Here is a 24,650-nt window from a genome sequence, read left to right as displayed (position 1 = left end):
AGCTGTGTGCACGACCCAGTCCCGGGCAGCTACGAAGATAAAAACGAGCCTACATTCCTGCTTTGAGTCTGGGAAGAGGCCAATGAGCATTAATTAGGCGCCCAGGGAGTGCATGGCCTGGGGGAGGGGGCGGGGCGAGCAGCGATCCAGCCAAGGATGAACCATCCCCTGAAGGAGTTTGCCTTCCCTAGAGTCGTGTGCACACGCGGGTATATGCAGTCACGGAGAAGTATTTATTAAGTGATCCGGTGTGCCCGACACTGGACTAAGCAAAAACACCGTCCTACCCTCCACAGTGGCCAGGATTCATGCAGCGCTTTCAATTTTGCAAAGCACTTTACAAATCTTATTCCTAGGAAAAGGGTCCATAGTTATCTCCATTTAACAAACTGGAGAACCCGGGCAAGCTTGCGTCTGAGTCCAAATTTGAACCCAGGTCTTCCTGCCTCTAGGTCCAGCGATCCAAGCTACCGTTCTGACGTGTGCTGGGAAGTTGAGGCGTTCCTGGAGCAGGGGGGCGGCAGCTGGAGTGTTTCCTAGGCGTCTGGAACGTGGGGGAGCAGTAAATGCAGGCAAAGGTAGATGCTGAGGGCTGCGCCCCGGACAGAGCATCTTCTAAGGTCCCGGAGGTTAAGAGGGGGCCGTTGGAGTTCCCCGGGGTACACGGTGATAGTCCGAAGACTCTAGATGGGAAAAATCGCTTTGGTAGCTGGGTAGACTGGAAGGGACCCAGTACAACTGGCAAAGCCTCCCTCCTCTGCAGAATGAAACCCGGGCTTGCAGAGGTTGCGAGTCTGGGGAACCGTGAGACGACCCTTATCCTATAGGCAGCAGAGAACCATGGGAGTTTGAGCAGAGGAAAGCGGGGAGCCTTAGGCAGGGGATCCATTTGGAGCAAGTCTAGAGAGGTGATGAGGGCCTTAGCCAGGGTGACCTATGTAGGACGACTAGAATTCTCACAAGTTTTTGGTCTTCTGACCCCAAATCCAACTCTTTTCATTACCTTCCACGGAATTCCACGTCCACCAGAAGAGCCAGTGCCCCACTAGGTACTGTTAAGGAAGCCTCCGAGGGCAGGTAGCTCTCTCCCCCTACCCCAGCTCTCAGGGGTACAGCCCGAGTCTCTGCCTACAAAACAGGCACCATTTCTGCCCTGCCCAGTCTTATAGGATGAGGGCCAGAAGGGATAACAGAGAAATTACTTGTTAGTAATCGACCCTCTCCTATCCCTTGAGGCCTCTGCAGTGCCCAGATTGCTGTAGTTCATGGGAAAAAATGGCACAGACATAAGGAAACTAAGTTTTTATTATAAGACAGTATTTTAGAAAATATTTACTTTTAATCATTTCTGTTGACAGTTGCCAATTCCTGACCAGAGTGTGTTCTATAAATTCATTTGATAAAAAGCCATTTGGAACACAAGGGAAGTAAATGCTAAATGGTGGTGAGGTCCTGGGCCAGCCCAACAAAACCTCCTTTATAAAGCACATCATGGGTTCTAATGAATGGAGTCTTATCACATTGTTGCCCAGCCCTTTTTTGAATGCTGGCATGTTCCTTTGAAAGTCTAATTCTCCAAAGCTCAAGTGCGCTACACTAGCTTTTGCATTCCTGTGTCCCTTTTTGCATGGTGGGAGCATTTTTGATTCCCAAGCACAAGAGCCTGCACTCCCAACGCCCCTCTTTAGGCTGCCCCACCAATGCTAGGTGGCTTTAGTTCTAAAATAAAGGTTATTGGCTAAGGAGCAAAGGTTCGCCCACACTTTGGGCAGAGGCAGATAACTTGTAGGAATGAGGCGCAAAGTTTTGTGAACCAAATTTTGTGGTAAAAGCCCTTCCCCTCCCCATAGCCCCAACACAGACCTAGGCAAGAGGGGTGAAATGCCACGAAGCCAGCACTAAAAGAGGATCTGACGCAGGGCCACAAGCTCTGGGCTCGAGATGGAAGCTCTGCCATGTACTCGATGTACATGTACTCCACATACCTTATTGGAGCTCCTTCTCTGGGGAGTCGCTTTCACCATCTAAAAAACCAAGGGTCCTAATCCAACCAAAGCCAGACGTCCAGGCCTTCAGAAGAGCATCCCGAGATGACAAGGGGGTGCGAGGATTGAGGGTGAAACCCCTCACCTTCACAGATGTAGGCGTGAACAACCAGAGCCAGAACGAGTCAATTTCCAAGAGCATCAGTGAATGGGGATTCAGTTGCTCATGACACCACTTTCTAAAGCGGCTGCATTTCTCCACCAATCAGAGCAGCTGAGGGGGGATGGGGGGGGGGGGAAGGAAGGTCTTCAATGAACTGGAGCTTCAGAGAGCCAAAGGAGAAAAAAATGGGAGTCTCCAGGACACAGGAGGCAGAAGTCTGCCCTCTCATTCTACACTTTGGGAAACTGAGGTCCAGGGATTTGAAAGATTTGCTAGTAAGGAACAGAGCAGAAATTCAAACCCAAATCTTCTGATTCCAAACCCAGTGTTCCTTCCACTAAATGTTATTGGGGTGGGTAACCCCAAAAGGGGCTTCACAAAAGCTTGTTAACTGCTCATTTTAACTGTTAGGCCTAAGACACCCCCGCACAGAGACAGGCAAGGGTCCACAAGCCTTGCCCTATCAGGTACATGAGGGTGTCCCAGCATTTGTCAAGGGGCAGGGTCTAGGAGAAGGCCACAGAAGATTCCGCAGAGGAGGAATGGAAACCCAGTCAGAGCACACCCTTATGGGGGGAGGAATGGACATGACTCAGATCATAGATGGGAGTCTCCAAAGAAACTTGACAGAACAGGAAGAGTCCAGTGATTGAATAAACCATTTTCACACAGAACATCCTCTAGCACACAGTAGGTGCTTAATAAATGTCTGCAGAATAAAAAAGCAAATGAACACTAACATTACAGGGTCATAGAAATTTACAGAATGAGAATCAGCAATTATTTTCCTACTACTAAAAGAGAGCCAGCTTGCCAATCACTGCACCGGGTTTTACGCCTCCCTAGGATGGTGTCTGAAATTCTTCTCATAATTAAAAAAGTTATCCAACAGTTTATTTCATCTGCTTAGCAAATCCACATTTTTCCCATTCTAATAAATAGCAATGTTTCTTTCCTAAATGGAATAAGAGTTCAAATTAAGTAGATTTTAAAATATTTGCCTTCCTTCCTTTCTTTCTTCCCAGGTGAGAATGGAGATGAAATTATCTTCTGATGTCCAACACCGTTAGACACCTTTTGTCAAATTCACTTGTTTTTCTTCACTTATCAGGAAGGCCTGATAGAAACTGGTTCAAGCAACTTGGATCCCACACCACCGAGAATGCCTGTAATTTCTTTCTTGAGCACCAAAACTGCATTAGATGTACAAAAACACACTCTTTAATAGCAAATCCAGTCTTACTCTGTGAATATACCAGTTGGCAGGCCCCAGGCTCTAGAACAAGCCAAATGCCCAATGCTCATCAGTATTTACCCATAGCTGATGACTCCCCCAGGGCAATTCATCCAACAGGTCAACTGGGAATATCTGTTGCAAAAACAATCTTTGGCTGTGCAGGAAGGGTCCTTGGAGCTTGAATGCCCAGGAGACTGTCCTTAGGGTAAAACTGTATCCAGAGACACCTGATAACAACTACCTCCAAAGGAGGGCATTCTGGGTAGAGAATGGTCTTGATTTAAAGCAATCTATTGACATGAGTTTTAGAATGAGAATACATACATTTGGGATGCTGTCCTCAAACTAAAACCTTTGTAGACTTGGCAGACAAATAAAAGGATGGAAGAACCCAAAGGCAGACACCATGCAATGCAGTGAGCACTAAAGACTGCTCTGGTGAGTGGTTAAAGGGAAACAGGAAACAGGTCTAATATTCTGTATAGTCACTGCAGAGTGCAGAGCTGTCTCCACATGTAGTCCTGACCTTTTGTGCATCCTAACGGTGAGAAAATGCTCTCTGAAAACTTCGCTTCTGGCCTCTGTTTTGAAATTTGTCATTCCTGTTGAAACCACCACTCCGGCCACCTCGGCCACCACCGCCTCGGCCACCACCACCGCGGCCACCGCCTCGGCCACCACGGCCACCACCACTCCGGAAATTAGAGAAGCCCCTGCCTTCATCAGGCTGCTGCTCCAACTCGGGTCTCTCTGTGGCCACAGAGAGCTGCCAGCGCCTCGAGTCCTGCCAATTATCCTGGGGAAAATAAGATATGTTTGTCCCCATTCAGATTTCTAGGCGCTGTCTGAAGGAAAGCAATCATTTTCCATCCTCCCAAAGAACATTTACCTCTACAAGAGGTACAAACCCCAAACTGGCTTCACTTTTACCTGCTTCCCTTGAACATTACAACATTCTGGGCACTTCATGGGCTCCCCATCAGAACTCTGGTCCCTGATGCAGGATAGGAAACTCCCCTCCCACTACTTCGAAAGAGGACCCTTTATTCCTAAGCCATTTGCTGACTCAAAGAATCTGCCCTCCCCACACTATGCCCTCCGCCAGTCTGCTCAAAAGCCAAGAAGAGCATACCTGGAATGATTTTACTTCTGCAGCAGGGACATCAAAGCAAACACCCTAAAAAGGAAAGGAACGGAACTTAAGAATAGTTTCATAAAGGAAGTAACATGACTAGACGGCCATCAGTCCCTAAACAAGGCTGGCTATCCCTGGACAAGGAAGGGTCTCCCCTAGGCAACAGAGAAGAGCAGAAGGCCTCTGTGGCCAGGCCCACAATCTAAGGACCCACAGTCCGAGGTTTACGAATCTTCTGTCTACTGAAGAGGTCACATTCTACACTCAAAATTCAGAGCAAGAAGGGTCTGAAGAGTCAGAAGCCACTCAGAATGGCAGAAGGAACCCTTCAAATCTGACTCAAACAACACTCAGGACCTCAGATTTAATCATGGGAATGAATCTTTCCATCTAATCAGGATTCCACGAGAGCACCATAGGAGAGTACCTATAAATTCTCTCAAGAATTCTCAAGAAGTGGCATAAAAGACGATGATGAGAACAATCAGAAAGGAGACCGCAGAGCAAGGTTGAGGTCCTTACAACATTCAAGGCTGTCCAGGACAGACTCCATACACTCTATGGAGAATTTAGGGATGGATGGAGGGGAGAGAAAGGTTTGAAATCTGCACCAGCACACAGGGCCTTGTCCACATCACAGCCTGCTGCTTCCTTCCTTCCTTCCTTCCTTCCTTCCTTTAAGACTCTGGGCAGGACACTTGGGCTAGCTCCTAATGGCTCCCAGGATACCCCCACCTATGATCCCTTGATCCAGAGGTGTGTGTCGACAGTATCAGGAAGGTCAAGTTTTCATAGTCTAGTCTGATCATAGAAACCTAGCTTCCTATGAAAAACCAAAGGAAAGGGATGATGTATTTTCCAGGGTAGGATTATTCAGATCTTAAAATTCATCTCAGTACAAAGAGGTCCAGTGTTGCTCTAAACCCGAGTCCACAGAAAACCAGTTTTTAGTTTAGCTTTGAAAGTCCATAAAAGGCATCCACTCCAACCCAACACCCCAGCCCTTCCTCTGCCCCCTCCACTCACTTCCCTTGTTCATACCCCAGGCAGGGGGATCCTAGACTGAGGCTTCTCTGAGTAAGGGCCCCCCTTACCGCAGGCTCTAATCAATCTCCCCACCAGCATTTGTTCAACACCTCTTGGTGCCAGGGCCTGTGCTGAGCTGGCTCTTTTCAGGGTCTCTGTCAGCCTCTATCCAGGGACAGACCAACCCCCCAACCCTCCCACCCTCCCCCCACCCCCACCCCAGAACGGCCCATGCTGCCAGCTGGCCCAGCCTTACCATCTTCCCCTTGAGGAAGGTCATTCGAGTTACTTTGTCGTCAATCTCTTCCCCCAGCTGCTCCTTGAGCCCCCTCCAAGCATATCCAATGTTGTGCATCTCTATGGAACACTGCAAAACCATCGTCACAAAGCCCTGGGGGAGAAAGGGACCAAGAGAAAACCATCAGGAATCTTGTACTGTTTCCAAAAGACACAGAAAATATGTCCCCAAACACTCCCTTTAGCTGTGTCCTACTTGATGTAAGAGTCACAGCAAAGTGACTAAATCAAGAGTTCAGTTTTTCCTTTCTAAAAGGACACAACAGCGGTTTACTTCTCACCTAGAGCAAAAGCAAATGGCACCTGCCAGAAACCACAAGGGAGACACCATGAACCAGGGCAAAGTCTGGCTCCCCGATCCCCCCCCACTTCAGAGAGAGAACTGTGGGCGTCTTACCACATCTGAGTTGATCAGGGAACGCTGTTCTACAGTGGTGGCCCCCGAGATATGGGCTAATGCTGCAGCCAGGGCTTCCACAGCCCCCTTTTCATCAATCAGTTTCTGAGCCGTCTGCCTGAAGTTGTTAATGGCCGCAGGGGGCACCGAATCCAAAAACCTATAATGTGATCAAGAGCGGACTGCTTTCCAAGAAGAACTATAAACGTCCAGCACTTTCAGCAAGATTACAAAGCTCAGCATCACCAGCAGCTGACATTTGTCTGGCATGCTGCCATCTACAAAGCACTTTATTATGCACCACCTCTTCTGGGCCTGAGCACAATGTTATGACATGGCTGTTATTCTTGTCCCCATTTCAGAAAAATGAGGAAACCGAGGGCCTGGGAAGGTGACTCCTAGCCCATGGTTACACTGCTGGCAGTGAGCCTGACTTCCCATGCTCTTCCCCACTCCCCACACCTCTTAGGAACACCTGAAGTTAAATCAATCCCACTTTTTAGCCACAGAAGGGCTGGATAACACAGCTGGGATATGCCCACACTAAACGCAAACTTTAACTGGAGTCCACTGTACCCTTATATGCTGCCCTTTTCCACAGTCCTGGATAAACCCACAAGAGTACGTGTCAGGCAGTGTCTAACCCAGCCTTAGAGTCTTTGGCTGTTCATAATCGCATTCCCCTAGACAGCATCTCACACTGAAGAGGCCTCAAGGAATCTGCTCGAGCAAAGGTTACAAACATGAGCCCAGGCCGTCCTAGGCCTCTCCTACCTCCTTATTCATAGCTTCCCCTGTCCTGCCCTGTGAGAACACTCTCAAGCAACCTCAATTGTTGCCCATCCCCATCTCCGTCTGACTGTCATAGAATCCCTACTAAAATATGAAGTGACTAATGAAGGACACTAATCTAACACATGAACCTTCCAGGAGCTACTTGATTTGAACATGGAGCTCCAAAATGACAAAATCTTAAAGTCCCAAATTAAATTAAAAAAGAAAATTAAAAATCCAGTAAATAGTAAAATGGTGGATTGATGTTTTTGGCAACTGGTCCCTGACATGACAGAAGAGTACAGAGACATAGAGATACAAAAATCTAAGTACAGGTATTTCTATGAAGGGAAAATGGGGAGGAAAATCCTGCCTCTGACAGTCACTAGGGAGATGCCCCCCACAACACTCATTCATCCATTCTGTTTCCCAGCTTGGGGCTCAGCCAGACTTCGCCTGCCAAATGGCAAGGATCTGAGGAAGCCATGCTGTGCCTCCCCATGAGGTGAATGGAAGAACCAAGTCTTAACCTGATTCCCACCTAAGGCAGTCAATTCCTGGAAAAGCCTAACTCTTTACCTGCACTATATTTCTGTATTCTGCCCTTCAAGATCCCTTTTATTTATATCTCCATGAAAACATCACTCATTTCCCCAAATGTCCCAACATGGAACCCTCCCTCATGACCAAAAAAAAAAAAAAACAAAAACTGGGGGCAAACCTAGCCAACAAAGTAACAAAGTGTGATCACAGAGACAACATACATCCCACGGGCACATATTCACCTGATGGCGTCTTTACTGGAGGCTTTAATTATTTCAGAAGCACTAGGAACACCCACGCGCTTGAATGTGATCCCCTATAAGACATCAGATCAGAACAGTCCTTGTGTTAACAATTGTTAACATTACCCAAAAGAGTGTGGCTGGGACGAGAATACCCCAGGCTCAACTGTTTCTCACAGAAACACAATTCTTAATAAAGACAAACATCAAGACTGGACCATCATGACTGCACCTCAGAGAATGGCCTCCTAACGTCTAATACGGCCATTTTTACAGCTATGAATTTGAATGGCCATACTTGGAAAATACCAAAGAAGATTCTTCTGGTTGGCTTTGAATCACAGGGTAACCACAACAGGATCCATATTCACTTAACCAGCAGCTTTTAGGGAACTTAGCTTAGGGCTGGCTGGAGGCAAAGAAGTTCAGAAGGATGAGAAGGATTGTGTAACAAGGTGATGGAGGGATGGACTGAGCACCTGTAAAACAAAGTGGTTCCAATCCCAGAGCCACCATGATGCTACGGTACTGAAAAGAAAGTGCATCCACTCACCGCCTGCCGTTCCACCTGTGCCAGTTGGTGCTGCTCCTTCTTCTGATAAAAGCAAATGCAGATTCCAGTCCGACCAGCTCGGCCTGTACGTCCAGAACGATGAATGTAGGACTCTACATCCTAGTATGATGAAATGGAGAATTGACAATTGGAAAAAAAGGGGAAAAAAATCAAAGCAGCAGCCCAGAGAACCAGCAGATGGAGAGAAAACTGCATCTTAGTCAGAATGCCAATCATACAAATGAGCTTTTAATACAAATAAGTTATTTTGCAAAAACCCTTGTTACTTGAGTTTTAATGACACTATTTTCTATTAAAAAAATAAAGACAAACATTTCTTAATGCTATATATAAACCAAAGAATTAATTACTTCTTTTTTTAGGTATAAGCTTTTGTTTATTTTTAATTTGGAAAAATCAAAGTACTTAAATTTTTTTAATAATTTATTTCCACGATTTCATGTAATGAACAATTTTCAACAAACATATTCCAAACTTAAAAGATCCAAATTGTCTCATTCCCTCCTTCCCCAATTTGACCTGGGTTATACATGCATTATAATGCAAAACATGGTCACTGTTGTAAGAGAATGCTTATGTAAAACCAACCTCCCCCAAACACAAATACATAGTGAAAAATTGTCTGCTTTGATCTGAATTCCGTTATGTCTGATTATTTCAAGGCCACTGATTTGTTTAATCCTATACCTATTAATATTACACCAATGTAAACCTTTAGACTCACAAGAGTTTGTACACTATGTTTTAAAAATTAAACCAGGTATACCCAATTCTCAAAGGGTAAGATTACTCAATATTTGACAAAACTAATTAGTAAAACTAGAAAGTCATCTTAAGAGACCCAGTTTAGACCAGGATCTCATACCATACACCACAGATACATGACCAAGATATAAAAAGTGATTATTATGAACAAATTAGAGGAAAGGGGAGAAGCTACCTTTCACAAAGATGGAAAGGGTAGTTCTTGACCAAACAAGGGATTAGAAGAGGATCATAGGAGACAAAATGGACAATTTTGACTTTATAACATTTATCCCCCCAAAAAATCAATGCAATTAGAATTAGAAGGTAAGTAGTATAAGGGTTAAATTAGGAGTACTGACAAAATAAAAGAGCAGTTTTTAATAATTTAAGTTTTAATGAGAATATAGTAGAGTTGTAAATTAATATTATCTTTAAGCCAGAGAAAAGAAACCTTTAGCAGCTTTTAACAATGAACAATTTAGTTTAATTAAAATAGATAGTAAAATGACTGTAATAAAGGAGAGAAATATAGGAAAGAGGTAGAGAAAGAAAATTTCCTAATGTCTATATTAGTTATCCTATAACTACCTATAATTACTATCTATAACTGCTATAACTACCGCTAATAACAACCACCCCAACAAAGTTCCAAACCAATCCAGCCCAATCAAAACCAACCCAATCAGTGTTTAATCCAACCCCAATTAGGTCTGTCATCAGAAGACTAGTCACTTCCCAATCCTGAAAAGGTCAAAAAGCCCTCTCAGTAAGCTCAGGCCCACCTTTATATTCCAGCAACTAAATGCCAACAACCAGCCCAACATACTCCCAACAGCCAACTTTCCTGCCAACTGCCAGTCCTGTTAGCAACTGACTCCTTTTATAACTTTTTTCTACCTCACTTCCTGTCTCTATAATGTCTACTTCCTGTCCCTGTGGGCTGGTTAATCTCTACACATCTCTATGGTAAGAGTCCCAGGTCTCCCTTTAAATTAGAAAAAGAATAAAGAATTCCTTTTTACAGTAGTTAACTAGGAAAATCTTTGCAGCAAGTTTCTTTAATAAGATCTTATTTCCAAGACATATAGGGAACATATTAAAAAAGATGGGCAGTCCCAAAAAGGCTCTTAGAGCACTCTATACAACAATAAGACTTACTTCCTAGGGGGCAAATGGCAGAAGAATATGAATGCATATTTCTGAAAAGAAAAACTAGCTATCAACAGCAATATGGCAAAATGCAACAAATCGCTAATAATTAAGAGAAATGCAAATTAAAATTCTGAGTTTTTACCCCACAACCATCATATTGGCAAAGATGGGAAAAAACAAACCACTGACCACTGCCAGTGGGAGGTCAGGCAAACTAATGACTGTTAGAGAAGCTGTGAATGGGTCCTTCCATTCCAGAAAGCAATTTGGAAATGCACCCCAAAAATCACTGAATTATGACAGTGCAGGCCCCATGCCCCAAAGAAATTAAAGAGGGAAAGTACTTAGGTATTAAAAAAATTTCATGGTAGCAAAGAATAGAAACAAAGGCTGTGCTCATCAGCTGGGGGAGGGCTGAACAAATGCAATGGAATATTACTCCCAGTAAACAATGAATTGATCCTGAGAAACCTGGAAAAATTGGTAGAACAATCCAGAGTGAAGAGAATCATTTCAAGAATGGCCACACTATGAAAGGGAATTTGTATTCCCTTTGTCTATTTTAAGTTAATCAATCAAGAACTTAAAGTACCCCTACTTAACACTTAGTAAGTCACCATCAAAGAAAATTCAAGCCCTAAAAGGCCACAAGCACTCCCTCCCCTCAGACTCTTGATTAAAAAAAATGAGGTCTGGCCAACATATCTGAGATCTGCTTCTCCCTCCATAAGAGAAGGGATGGGCTAGAGGTATAGAATGGCACAGATACTAGAGGACATGACAAATATATGGCCCTGTTTTGCTTAATGAGGTTTGTATGTTATAAGGGGAGTTTTTTGGGGGGCAAAACTAGTGAAGGAAAAAAAACATCAATAAAGCACCTAAAGTAATGTACAGAAGGAAGTTCAGAGGAAGAGACAAAGAAAAGGACGGCTTTGGTAAAGCTCGGTGACTTTAGGATCTACTTGACATGCATGATTTCCTATTTGTTTCTCTCTTTTTACTTATAGGTGTTTGTCAAATTCAGAAAAGCAAAGCATACAAATCTATATTTTTAAATTGGCCAAGTCTAAAAGCAGGAAGAAGGCAGTGTGATCCTTACCTTTGGAGGAGAACTCTGTATAACCAGATCAACCTCAGGGATATCTAAGCCCCGAGCAGCCACATTAGTCGCCACTAGGACACCAAATTTACCATTCCGGAAACCCTGGAGGGTAATTTCCCTTTGTTTCTGCGGAATATCTCCATGCAATGACTGGGCATCCTGCCAAAGCAACAAACTGTCTGAGTAAGGAAAAAAGGATTTGAGTTGCTAAATTTAAACCACTGATTTTTAACAAAGAATCCCCAAGGTATCCGGGGTCATCACAAAGTTTTAGTCTAAAATTAGAAAGAAAAATGCGTGGAAATTATTTGGTACATTCATTAGTCATCCAATGGTACTTTATATTCAGAGGGGGTATGTACTCATATAGTACACAATGAAAAGGAAAAGGTAAACCAAGGCAGAATGGAAAGAACCTATACCCTGGAAATAAGGAGATGAGTTCTTTGACGATAGGCAAGTCAATTAACTTTTCTAATTTTACACTAAGGCCCCTTCTAGCTCTGACAATATATGTTCCCATGAAGAGCTATGTCTACAGTTGGTGGGGAAGGTCCTCACATTCTGTGCTTGAGCCACACTGGCAGTTAGGAGATGGACACAAAATAATGATCCAACATCAAAATCCCCCAAATAAGGACTCTCCCAGGGCTAGCTTCCTTCTTCAATCACAGCCTGGGTGGCAATGGGAACTCCTATCCACTTCCCCAGTCAGGAATGATGCCCACCTGCTTTATTGATTCATTCAAAGAGAGCTCCTGAGCTTCCTTCTTTGTCTCACAGAAAATAATGGTCCGTCCATGACTCCCGCTATAGACCTGGATGACGTCACCAATGACTGCTGCCCTCTGAGACCAGTGGCAGTTGATGGCCAAATGCTTTGAGAAAGAAAAAAGAGCAATTAATTCCTTGTCTGAGGGCATCCAGAAATCAACCATTAGTAGCTGAATGGTTTGACATTAGGCAGGATTGTCCTTATCAGTTTGTGAGCACAAAGCCGGGGATTGACCATCTTAGGTCATTCTTTGTATTGCCCATGTTTGGCAAAGTGCTCAGCACACAGTAGGTGCTTGAAAAATGTTAACCGAATGACTGGGAGATTGCTACTCCAGGTTCTTGAAGAAAAAAAAAAATCTTTGTGCCGAACCAAACTGGGTGGTCCCCTTGGTCTATCTTATTATTATTGTAGGTCCTGACTAAGGAAATGAGAGGAAAGAAGGCACAAGAGCAGGCATTCTTAGGACTCCCTTGGCAGTGTGGAGAAGTATCAGAGTCAGGGCTTTAAATGCATAAAGCCAAGGAAACCAATGATTAAAATGCTGTTACCAAAACATGAAAATCACAAGTTTCCCCATAGCTTCTCCCACACTGCTACTACAGAAGAAGTAGACAGGTGAGCAACAATGGTAGGCAGCCCTTAAGCCCCAAGAGATGCCCCTTCTGGTGGCTGGCTGACATCCCCCATTGCTTCAGCAGGACTGGGCAAGGAAACATCTGCTGCCTTGGGGGGACCAGAGAAGTCCCCCAAGCTCTCCCTCAGGACTTTCAGCATCTTCCTTATTTAGACCATTAGGGCCAAACAGGCTCATCTGTGCAAAAGACTCTGACAACAATCTCCATCTGGGGCTCCTCATTTTCTCTTTTCCAACCTTTATTAAAAGAGCAGCAGTGTATATGCCACCTTCTCTACCAGACTCCTTCTCATTAACGAGTGTGAGGTGCTGATCCTGGCATGGTCCAAATCCTGCCTCTGACTGTTCCTAGCCAGGTCACTATGGACAAATCACAGGCTTAGTCCTCATTCGTAAATAGGGAACATAACATCTACCTCCCAGGGTCATTTGGGGGCCCATGGGAGATGCACTAAAGCCGTCTGTCCATCTGAACTCTCAGTCAGGACAACGAAGATGTTGCTAGTAGAATGTTCATGTCCCCAACATTGCAGGACCCCCAAAGTCAAAGCTAAATACAAATGGAAATACTATTGTGTCCATATTCCGTTGGGGGTTATTTCCCCTCCGCATTCCCTGGATACAACAAGAGACCATATATTTCCAGTCTCTGGAAGAACATCCTCCATTAGGCTATTTGATTTCTAGTTGCCTATAACAGCACCTAGTTAATGGGTACAACACAGAACAAAGTCAAAGGAGAGACCCGTACAGCAGAGAAGCCAGAGAAAATGATGCAATAAAGATCTTGAAATTTAATTCAAATACTAAAACATCAATGGCCCTACATTAGACCCTGGAGCCCAAACACATGCAAAAAGCTCTTTATTTCTGGTCTCAAGTCTGGTTTGATAAGCAGCCTTCCCCACATCAGCACCAACCAACAAGGCAAAGAGCAGCAGCTCATCCATTACCTCCACAGTCACCGCAGCTTTCTGTGTCTTCTTCCCAATAAGGTCAACTTGTTCATAAGTGGATTTCATGTATTTCTTGGCCACATCATACACCCAGTGAGGACAAGTTGCAGAAAAAAGCAACGTCTGGGGGTTGTCTTCCGAATCTTGAAGAAAAAAACCAGCATTAAGTATATAAGAGGAAGAATGATGTAAGACTTCCAAGTGTTTGCATGCATTTCTCAGACCAAGTAAGGAAGTTTTGGAGCTGTGCTTTCTAAAGGCCTGAGTGAGACTCATGAGTACTAAGTGAGAAGGGAAGATAGCCACTGGGCTGCTGACTCTTGTGGCTACTCAGGCCAGCAGCCTAACTCCTCAGTAAGGGAGTTAGAATATGCCTCAGAGAGGACCTCGTCCAATTCCTTTCTTTTCAAGATGAGGAAAATGAAGTTCCAAGAGAGAAAGTGCCCCCCAGAGAGCTGGCAGTCCCCATGCCTGAATGAGCATGGGCACCCACCATTGATGCCTGCATCACCAGTGACAGCCCAGGAAGACCATCCCCCAAATAGCCCAAAGCTCACAGGAACCCTCCTTCTTGTTCAGGGAAAGGCGGCCCATTTTCAGTCCGACTTGCATAGCCCCTGGTCCTCATGGACTCCCTCCATTACAGCAGTGCCTTCCTTACCTTTCTTATAAGCCACAGTTAAAATTTCTTCCACCTGCTCAGCAAAGCCCATGTCCAACATCTGGTCCACTTCATCCAGCACAACATGCTGCACCTTGGTGAGATCCAGCCGGCCGTTCTGCAAATGGTCTTTGATGCGACCTGGGGTGCCCACCAAGATGTCGATCCCTCTCCGAATGAGATCAACTGCCAAGTAACCACAGGAGGGAGCTGTTACAGGGGCTCCTTCTGCCTCTATCCCTTCCCCAGGCCCAGAGGACCCCAGGTTGGCTCAGGAGTCTTCACTCTAGCCCTTCTGGCTGTACTCACTCTGGCCATTATAGGGTGTTCCACCATAGAAACAAGCCACCGTCAACTTCTTGGTGATGTCGCTGAAGTCTTTGCTGACTTGGATCGACAACTCCCTTGTAGGCGCGAGGACCAGGATCTAGTGAGAAAGGTCAAGTTTGAGACCAATTGTGACAACTGGGCCCCAAAACCAGACCGACAGCACTCAATGACCCAAATGGTCCGCTCCCTCTCATAAGTCAGTAAGGCCTAGAACTATGACTGAGGAGATAAGGCTTGAGCAGGGGAAGAAAAGGAACGAGCACTGAGTAATTGTGTACACAATGCTGGGCACTCTGCATGGCACTTTACAAATACTCTCTTCTGTGGCCCTTACAACAAGCCTGGGAGGTAAATGTCATAATTATCCCCACTTTACAGATGAAGAACCTGAGGTAAACAGGGGTTAAATGACTCTCCTAGAGTCACACAGCAAGGAAGTGTCCGAGTCTGGATAAGAACTCGGGTCGGCCTAACTCAAGGGCCAGAGCTACTCCACCAAGCTACTAAGAAATCAGTGCAGTGATTAAAGGGCAAGAATTCTGGATGTCAGGACTCCCCTGGAGCTCTAGGTTTGACTTCCTGCCCACTGGCCACTCTCACACCCTCTCCTTTAGTCTTTTTAGTCATGCTTTTTCTCTCTGTCTCTGCCGGCCCCAAGTCCTTGAAGCAAAGAACCAGCTATGGCTGTGAGGACCCAGCAAATCCATCTCCTCTGTAGTCACTCTTGAGAGCGCAGGCTCTCCCTACACCTTAGGGTGTTCCAGACGGGCTCATGCCTGGTACCCTCATCTAAGAGTTGCCCTTCTCTAACAACTCTCCTCACATTCCTTTCTTTTTTGAGGGCATTTTTGAGAAGATCCCCACCAGCAACAACTGAAAATCACTCAGAAAAAGGGTTTGGCCAGGAAGCAAGCTTCCGTGGGCCACTGAGCTACCTTCGGTGCACGGCCTCTTGGTCGGGGCTGAGAATCTCCCTGAAGTTTTTCAACTAAGGGGATGGCAAAAGAGAACGTCTTCCCCGTTCCTGTCCGGGCTTGAGCGATTAAGTCCTTCCCACTAGACACATGATGAAACGTCTTTGCTTGTATAGGAAACAGGTAGGTCACTCCTCGGGCTGGGAAGGAATACAATGATTTTTTAAAATGACAATGTGACAGAACAACCTGGTTGGGCCTGGAGCCCTGAGGTCCTCCTTTAGCACACCACCAATATAGCTGTTAAACTGCAATCTTGCATCTTCTTTCTTTCAAAATCATTATAAGCCACAACTGAACCTTCTCTGGAACAACTGGGGCAGCCCAGGGGTGGCACAAATGAGCATTGACATGAAGGCTAGATTCTAGGGCATAGGCCCTGACTCAGCACCCCTCCATCCCTCCTTCCCTCCAGGTCCCTCAGGATCCTGCTGGCCTGAGCTATTCTCTCAGTCTTTTCTTCTTTCATATCTAAAGGGAGCGTATACTCTGCTCTCACCCTCCTAGGGATTCCAAGGGATTGGAATATTGCCATGAAAATCTGGGACCAGAGAGCCTGTTTCCTTTATAAAAAAAAGGCCTACACAGGGGAGAGCTCTAAAAGCAAAGGGAAAGCCCTTCTTTCTTCCTCCACTGCCCCCCCAATCCTAGATTTTCTGCTCCCTTTTAGGTGTTGTCTCCCATTAGTCCATCTACTCCTGAGGAAAAAAACTGTTGTTCTATATGTACTCTTTGCAACTCTACTAGCAACAAATGCCCTCAACTTGCTTCTCCCTTTATACCCAATTTTCTGGTGCCAGACAGAGGGAGTTCACAGCTATTTCTAGAAGGACCCTAGATCTCAGGTTGCAAGGCGTCTAAGAGGACATCTAGTCCAAGATCTCATTGTACAGATGAGGAGAACTGAAACCTGGGGAGGTGAAAAGAGGGGGCTGCAGTAATCTGCCCCTCAAGTATATCAATAAATTCTTAAGTCCTTAATTAGAAGACCTAGAATTTTAAGGGACCTTACCCTGCCCCAATTCTTACTATAGCACCTCAAAAGAGAGATCATCTCATCAATAAAAACAATCCCTTTCTCAACATGATACCAAACAACTGGCTAATCAATTTTACTTTTTTGGCTAATAAATACCTTTGAGGAGTTGAATCGTTTCTTCAGAGATGGGAAAATTAGAGAAAGCGCCTTCTTTCTGCTCTGCAGATAACTCCTATTAAGAGAGAGAGAGAGCAAGCACTTTAGAAGCAGAATAAATAAAATTAGTAGCTTCCTATATCACTACCATAATCCCTTCCTAAAAAACAAAGCTGAAGGAAAGAATTCCTTTAAGAGAGATTTCTTACTATGTCTCAGCTAATGTAAAAAGCAGAGGTAGGAATCATGATCTCAGATGAAGCAAAAGTAAAAATCCATCTAATCAAAAGAGATAAGGAAGGGAGGCAGGTGGGTAGCTCAGTGAATTGAGAGCCAGGCCTAGAGATGGGAGGTCCTAGGTTCAAATCTGGCCTCAGACACTTCCCAGCTGTACGACCCTGGGCAAGTCACTTGACCCCCCCCCATTGCCAAGTCCTTACCACTCTTCTGCCTCAGAACCAATACACAGTACTGATTCCAAGACAGAAGGTAAGGGTTTAAAAAAAAAAAGAGATAAGGACATTACATCTTGATAAAAGGTCATATACAATGAAACAACTTCAATATTAAACAAATATGTATCAAATAGCATAGCATCCAGATTCCAAAAGAAGTTACATGAGTTACTAAAGGAAACAGTAAAATAATATTAGTGGGAAACCTCAACCTTCCCCTCTCAGAACTAAATAAATCCAACCAAAAAATAAAAAAGGAAGAAGTTAAGGAGGTAAATAAAACTTTTGAAAAGTTTGATATGATAGACCTCTGGAGAAAACTGAGTGGGAATAGAAAGGAATACACTTTTCCTCAGCAGTAAATGGCACCTTCACAAAAAACAAAAACAACCATATTAACAGGGCATAAAAATCTCACAATGGCAGAACTTTTCACATCACATTCAATAAAGGGCAGCAGAAAGTCTAAAAATTAATAGGACACTAAATAATCTTATCCTAAAGAACGAATAGGTCAAAGAACAAATCATAGAAACAATCAACAAATTCATTAAAGAAAATGACAATGAGGAAACACTATACTAAAATGTATGGGATGCAGCCAAATCTATGCTTAGGGGGAAATTTATCTCTCTAAATGCTTAATAAATAAGAGAAAGGACAGATCAATGATTTGGGCATGCAACTAAAGGCAGTTTTTATTAGGTTTTTACCTTATTGTCTATAAAGAGGAAGAACATGTGCATACTCTTTAAAAAAAAAGAAAAACCAGGCATTTCTACAGCATAGCACACACACATCAGAAATAAGCTCCTTGAGGCTATGGACTGTTTTGTTTCTGTATCCCCAGTGCCTACCTAGTACACAGTAAATATCTTTTGGTTAGTTTAATACAATGGATGTACTAAGACCCTCCCAAACATTAATATCAAAGAACAGGCTTACTCAAATGAAAAACCATTATGGACTATTTACAATCAAACACTGGCATAAATACACTTTAAAGATTGTTATTTAGTAAGCCCTATGTCAATTTACCTTTAACGTGGGAAGCAAAATTAGACTAAAAAATAAAGAACTTACTACAAAATTTTTATGATATTTGGACTTTGAAAACTCCTACAAGGATATTAAAAAAAAAAGAAAAAAAGGGGGTAGCTCAGTGGATTGAGAGGGATTTTTGTTTGTTTGTTTGTTTTTTTAAAAAAGGGAGAAGCCAGAATTAGTTTCCAGAATACAAATGTTTGATTATTTTTGGTCAACTCAAGCCAAAATTATCAATCAATCAAAGAACATCTATCAATTATCTCTGTATCCTAGGCAGTAGGGATACAAAGACTTAAGTGACAGTCCTTGACCTCAAGGAGTTTACATTTTATCTGGGGAGATAGTCTCACACACATAAACACAAGGTAACTTGGGGGAGAAAGGTTCAGGGAGCCAGCTTATGAAGATCAGAAGCAGAGGTGAGGAGAGCCCTGTAAGCATGGGAGGGCAGGTTGGGCCAAAGCACCCAGAAGGATACAGTGTAGATCAGATACCCAGCAGGCTAGTCTGGCTGGGCTGAAGAGCACAGAAAAGTAAATCACGTACAATAAGGTCTTTCCTAGTTCTACAATCATGAAAAAAAAGACCGACTGAAGCCCAGCTAGATAAAGCTTTGTCATTAGGACTCTGACTTGGATCCCAGAAGTAATAATAAACCACTAGAGTGACCCAAGCACATGACCCAAACCACAAACTCCAAGAACTCCAAACAGAAGCTGTCTCAAAAACCAATGTCTGGCACCCTGTTTTCCAGGTATGCTTCCTGCAGTCAGATCCACCAACATATAAAAAGATTACTGGGCCTGACCCAAACACAAGCCTATCAAATCTTAGCAAATAATCTACATCATGTCCAGTCTAAACATACCTCAGTGTCTTCAGCATTAGAATCTTTCTCATTTTCCTTCTTTTTGTCTTTTTTGGGGTTCTCTAACTCTTGGTCTTCATCTTCATCATCATCATCATCATCATCATCATCTTCTTCTTCTTCTTCTTCTTCTTTGACCTGTTTTGTCAGTCCAGCTGGCAACTGGGATTTTAATGCTTTAGAACTAAGGGTGTGGCTTTCTAATCCTTTAGGAAGATGATTTTCCTGCATACACACATAGTAAGCATATAAATTAACACAATCTTAAAGCAGAAACCAAAAACATGTACCTAAACAACAATACAACAATATTTGGATTAGTTTTTTAAAAAAGGCACCTTCATAGTGAAATAATGTCACAAAATATAAATAAGCTCATATTAGCTAGGATTTCTCATAAATTTTTTTCCCTTTGTACTCTACTTTTAAAGCATAAACTGCATTATAAGTGAAATTAAAAAAAAAAAGAACACAACTATTCAGCCCCTTCTCTTATAGTCCACAAGGACAATTGCTGGCTACACCAAAGTGGGACTTAGGGATGTTAATGTACCCAGAAGGGCTTTTCTAGCCCACCAAGTCCTTTTCTCCCCAAACTTCTGGCTTCACAAAGTCAGTGGCTGAACATTCTATTCTGAGCCATCAACACTCCAACTTCAGGGTACAATCTCCAATGTGGGAACCAACAATTTTCAGAGCTTTTTTTCTCCCTGGGGTGATCAACACTTGTTGATGTTACCTTGGGCAAGTCTTTTTCCTTATCTGAGTCTGTTCTTCATCTGTAAAATGAAGAGGTTGGACCCAATAGCTACTAGACAACCCCTTCTAGCTTTAAATCTCTAAAGAGAAGCCTATGATTCTACAGCCAAATTCTCCTTCCACTGGTATTCTCCCTGATATGTTTGTGATATGGAGTTGTGAACGGGGACTCCTAAAGCTGAGAATAGCCAAGGTACCAGCCTTGTCAATTCTTATTAAAGCGACAGACCCAAAAGTCCTGTCCACTAAGGTCCAGCCTAGCAAAGTTTGTCTTTAGGCCATGGCATTGCCCACTCCCCCTCACCTCTACCTCAGTCCCTCTCTGCAGTCAACACCTTCTACATGAAACCTTTCCTGACTCCCTTGATTGCTCATACTCTCTCTCCTTCCCTCCCCTTGTATTTTCCTGTATGTTTCATCTTCGGCTGCAGCAATATATACCATGACCAGAACAAGGTGTCTTGGGCTCCATGACCTCTGCCTGGCTCAGACCACATCTAGAATAGAAATCTATTAACTGGAACCAATGATTTAAACCACAAACCACCCACAAAACACTCTCCTGCCACCTCACCTGCTCCTCCTCACTGTGACTTTCTTCATCGGAGGACTCCTCAGAATCAGATGCCTGTTTGGAGTGGGACAGTCCATTACTTACTTTCACCTTCTCTAGTTTTGGTCTTTTTTCTCCAGTGTCTCCATTTACTTCTCTGTCCTTCTTCTTGGTCTTCTTAGGCTTCAGGGGGCTTTCATTTTCAGAAGGCACCTCTTTCTTTTTAGTCTTTTTGGCCTTAGGGCTGACCTCATCTGTAGAAGCCCCCCCTCTCTCTTTCAGGCTTTTGGGCTCATCCACAGACCCTTCCTCACTCTTTTTGGCCTTTTTTGGTTTAGGAGAAGAGTCTTCCTCATCCTCTGGGAGTTGTTCTTTCTTCTTAGCCTTTTTAGGCTTTGGAGAAATGACTTCTTCCCCCCTTTTTACCTTCTTGGGCTTAGGTGAGTCAAGCTCCTCAGTCTCTTCCTGGGGCTCCTTTTCCAGTTTATCATTTTTTGATTTCTCTTTTTTATCTTTCTGCAAAATTCAAAGATAAATACACGAGACCCACATTAAGACCAAAATCAACTTATTAAATAAGAAATCTTTTCACTCCTCTATTCACAACTACTAAAATAAACATTAACTGCACCTGGCCATTGCCTTATTTTTTCCAACTACTCTAGGAATTCTAAGTCATAGGATCCTAGATCTAAAACTGCAGGAAAGGTCAGAGGCCAGCTGGATCCACCTCAAGAGAACGCAAGTCCCTCTGTCAAGGTTACACAATGTTAACTCCAGCTTCAGTGACATCCCCACTGGACCAAACTGCCCTCCCCTCTTTTGGTAATTCTTACTAAATCTAAGCACTGCTACAACCTCCCTCTAGTTATACATTTTTCTGAGGGGGAATAGAGAAATAGTGGGTGAAAAGGCATTTAGCTATTCCATTACCATCATTCCGGGAGAGTGCTGGAAATTTTAAAACTGTTTCAGAGTTTTAGAGATTAGCTATTTAGAAATTACATTTCAATTTTCCACTTTTCTTTTACCTAATTAGTAGAAATAATCAAGAGCTGCAAAGAAAGTGAGTTTGTCCCAGGGATGTTTTAGCTAATGGGTGATGCCTCAGGAGATAATACCCTGGCTGCTCAAAGACATACCTCAAACCAGAGTTTGGTAGGAGGAAAAGTCACCGATACTGGTAAATAATCTTGGTAAGAGACTCTCAGTTATGACAAATCAATGCTATGACAGTTTTCTACCAAAAGAAGCATATCTATCTACCCCCTAGCCTACTTTTCCTGGCTACCTGAAGGATAAACACAAAAAAATGCCTTTTATTGTTCACTAAGTTATTAGTAGTAATGAAACTTTCCCAATCCTCAATTCATAAACATATGCAAAAAAATATAGACCAAACACTGGTCCTAAATGTAGGTCTTATTATAGATGTGAATCTTTCTTCAACATACTCTACTCCCACCTTGTGCTACCATTTCAGTCCTCATCAGGGTTCCTGGGATCAATCTTCCTTTGACAGCCAACAAGAGTCCTAATCAAAAAGTGTCTAGAAACATTATTTCACAAAAGCTGCAATTCTATGGGAAGACTGGTAGGATCATTTACAAAATAAACCTAAACTTTGAGAACATTCCCACATCAAAAAAGCTCCCGTCATTGTTTAAGTGGGTAAAGTTACCATGACCAGAACCTACAGTGATATTCTTACTTAACTCGCCTTCAAGGGAATATCCAACTGTTCCCAAACAAGCTCCCCTTCATTTGTGGTCTTCTCCACTGCAAATAAACTCCTGGAAAGTTTTGCTGTATTTGTATCACCAGCACACAGGACAATCCCTGGAGCATAAGCAGCCCAATTTATTGAGAATTGGGACTATTCTTGCTTTATCCTTGTATCCTGGGCAGCTAGCACAGTTGTTAAGCATATGACAAGCGACTGATAAATGGTCTCCCTAAATCCTTTCCCCCCCAATGTATCCCCAGCACAGTACAGTGCCTGGCACACAAGTCCTTCATCAATGCTCCTAGGCAGCAGACAGATGGGCGGGGACGCCCTCCGGCTCGTCCCCAACCCTTCCCCCAGGTCCGGGACGCCCGCCCATTGGGCAGTGACTTCAAGCCGGCCGAATGACGTAGGCATCTCCCAGAGCAGCGAGAGCACGTGTAGGTTCCGAGGGGTGCCAGGACCAAGACCGGGATGGGGAAGTGGAGGGAGGGTGGGGAATAGGGGGGGCTCGAGTTGGAAGGGATGGGTCAGTGACCCGCCGATCCGGCCAGAAGGGGTCGAGTTTTTAACAGCACCTGCACCGGCACCACTGGCACCAGCTCCATGACCAATACTGACACCACCACCCGGGCGCTACACACTTTATTCGCTCGGGAGAAGAGGGGGTTAGGCACTCACCCCACGCCTCCCAAGCCTCGAAGCCCCGCTCAGGCTCCCGGTGCCCGTTTCCCTTCGGTAACGCGGCCCCGAGTCCACCCGTAACCCCGCGATCTAGGACATGGAGCTCTTCGCCTCTCAGGGTCCCAGTTTCCTCACATGGGAGGCGCGACGGGGGAGGGGGTGTCAAAGGTCCCCTCCAGCCCAAGGCCCGGGTCGTTAGGGGCAAACAGGCTCAGAGGAGCCAGGGGCCCAGCCTGGGATCCACGTGGAGCTAGCGCCAGACGTCCCCCCAAAACCCCTCCAGCCCTCACCTTATGCTTATGTTTCCGCGTCTGCTCCGCCGCCTCCATGACCGCCTCCGATTCGATCTCGGTCTCTGAGAGAAGCTTCCCCGGCATAGTAGTACGGCCGCTAGCTCGCTCCGTAACCGACAGCCTCGTGGAGAGGAAGCAGACAGCCGGCAACGTCACCTCCTCCGAGGCCGGAAGCAGGAAGCGGACTCGTGCTCCAGACACCCACGTGGAAGTGCTGGGCAGGGCTAAAGGACCGAAGAAGGAGCCGAGATAGGCGATCGCGCATGCGCTCTGGGGCTTTCCGACAGCAATCTTTACCCTCGCAGCCTCAGGACCCGGAGCAGTCAGCGTCCCTGACGGCCAATAGGCGCTTAGTAAGTTACCAGAATGGAAAACATTGTGACAATATTAAATGAATAGGAATGTTTTTCAGGTCGGGGGTCCATAGAGAGCTGCTCCCCCATCCGTCTCGATAGAAGCTAAGGAATTGAACATGAAGAGGAGGGTGTAGAGGGAGGGTGACAAATGGGTGCGCGCTCAGCACCCTGGATTGGGAGGGTCAAGACCTAGACTGGACTCCTGTCTCTGGCCCAGAAAGGCACGGAAAAGACCTCAAGCACCATCTGCTCCAACCCTCTAGTTTTACAGGAGAGGAAACAGAGGCTCAGAGGAAGAGTGGGATGGGGGAAAGCCTCAAGAGACTGGAGTTAGAATCCCACCTGACGCCCGCGAAGCAACAGTGAGGTTAGCCCTGCTGAGCTTCTCTACTCCGTGGACAAAGAGGGATGGCTTGTCACCGTTCTCGCCGGGATGAAGAGGAGCACCCTTTGGATGTCTTAAAGCAGGCACTCCTGGACATGCCTCCCGTCTCCCTCCTTTTGTCTTTAACCAAGGAACAAAAATCACGGGGTCATTTCGCCACCCGAAAGCCTTCCGTGGCTTCCTGCGTCCTCTGGGGTAAAACACAAACTCCTTCGGGACATTTAAGACTCTTCATTATGAGGGAAGGCACTGATGCAGTGGGAAAATCACTAGTTTCAGAGTTTAAGTCGTAACAGCTCTGAGCCTGTTTCTTCCATTAAAAATAAGATAATAGCTTTGTTTTCTTGCAAGCATCATTAAAAGTTGACCCACTCTTCCACAAAAAGTTGTTTGTTCTGTACCCTTCTCAAGTGTTCCATGGGGCTCTGATCTGGCTCTATGCCCTTTCACTCCACAGGTAGAGGTTAGCGCCTCGATAACTCAGCAGTCCCTTCCCTTCTCTCCCCACTCCCACTTTGACTCATGGAAATTCTCTCCATCTCCTCAGCCCTTAATTCTTGTTACTATTTACCCATACCTCTGTCTTTATGACATCCTTGTTCCGGCAGGAACTCATGTGCCCTTAGACAAGTCATTTCCCCCTTGAGTGACATTCCACAATTCTACTGGATGTCACAGC

General features: G+C 44.6%; 1 protein-coding gene and 1 long non-coding RNA gene across 2 annotated transcripts; one reads left to right on the top strand and one right to left on the bottom strand.

Annotated features, from left to right (window-relative positions):
* Positions 1 to 1,287: 1,287 nt before the first annotated feature.
* LOC100031364 (DExD-box helicase 21) lies at positions 1,288 to 23,480 on the bottom strand. The gene is made up of 16 exons (XM_056796328.1): positions 23,228 to 23,480; positions 20,549 to 21,043; positions 19,216 to 19,440; positions 16,846 to 16,921; positions 15,672 to 15,850; positions 14,716 to 14,833; positions 14,407 to 14,592; positions 13,743 to 13,888; positions 12,106 to 12,255; positions 11,375 to 11,536; positions 8,353 to 8,472; positions 7,800 to 7,873; positions 6,241 to 6,400; positions 5,803 to 5,937; positions 4,518 to 4,562; positions 1,288 to 4,181 (listed from the first exon to the last, which is right to left on the bottom strand). The coding sequence occupies exons 1-16, from the start codon at positions 23,312 to 23,314 to the stop codon at positions 3,924 to 3,926; spliced, it is 2,616 nt and encodes an 871-aa protein (XP_056652306.1). The 5' UTR covers positions 23,315 to 23,480; the 3' UTR covers positions 1,288 to 3,923.
* On the top strand, positions 23,480 to 24,356 carry LOC130453952 (uncharacterized). Its single transcript, XR_008911627.1, has 2 exons — positions 23,480 to 23,583; positions 23,850 to 24,356. It is a non-coding gene; the product is annotated as an uncharacterized LOC130453952 (long non-coding RNA).
* Positions 24,357 to 24,650: the final 294 nt, after the last annotated feature.

The sequence above is a fragment of the Monodelphis domestica genome, chromosome 1 (assembly GCF_027887165.1).
Source record: "Monodelphis domestica isolate mMonDom1 chromosome 1, mMonDom1.pri, whole genome shotgun sequence".
NCBI classification, from domain to species: Eukaryota; Metazoa; Chordata; class Mammalia; order Didelphimorphia; family Didelphidae; genus Monodelphis; species Monodelphis domestica.
The sequence above is the reverse complement of the archived record's forward strand: the minus strand, read 5'-3'. Positions and strand labels throughout refer to the sequence as shown.

Coding starts and splice junctions, on each gene's coding strand:
- LOC100031364 (XM_056796328.1), bottom strand. CDS start 23,314: ATGCCGGGGAAGCTTCTCTCAGAGACCGAGATCGAATCGGAGGCGGTC. Junction 6,401..7,799: donor TCCAGTAAAGACGCCATCAG/GTGAATATGTGC, acceptor ATCACATTATAG/GTTTTTGGATTCGGTGCCCC. Junction 4,563..5,802: donor CCTTCCTCAAGGGGAAGATG/GTAAGGCTGGGC, acceptor TTTCCTTTTTAG/GGTGTTTGCTTTGATGTCCC.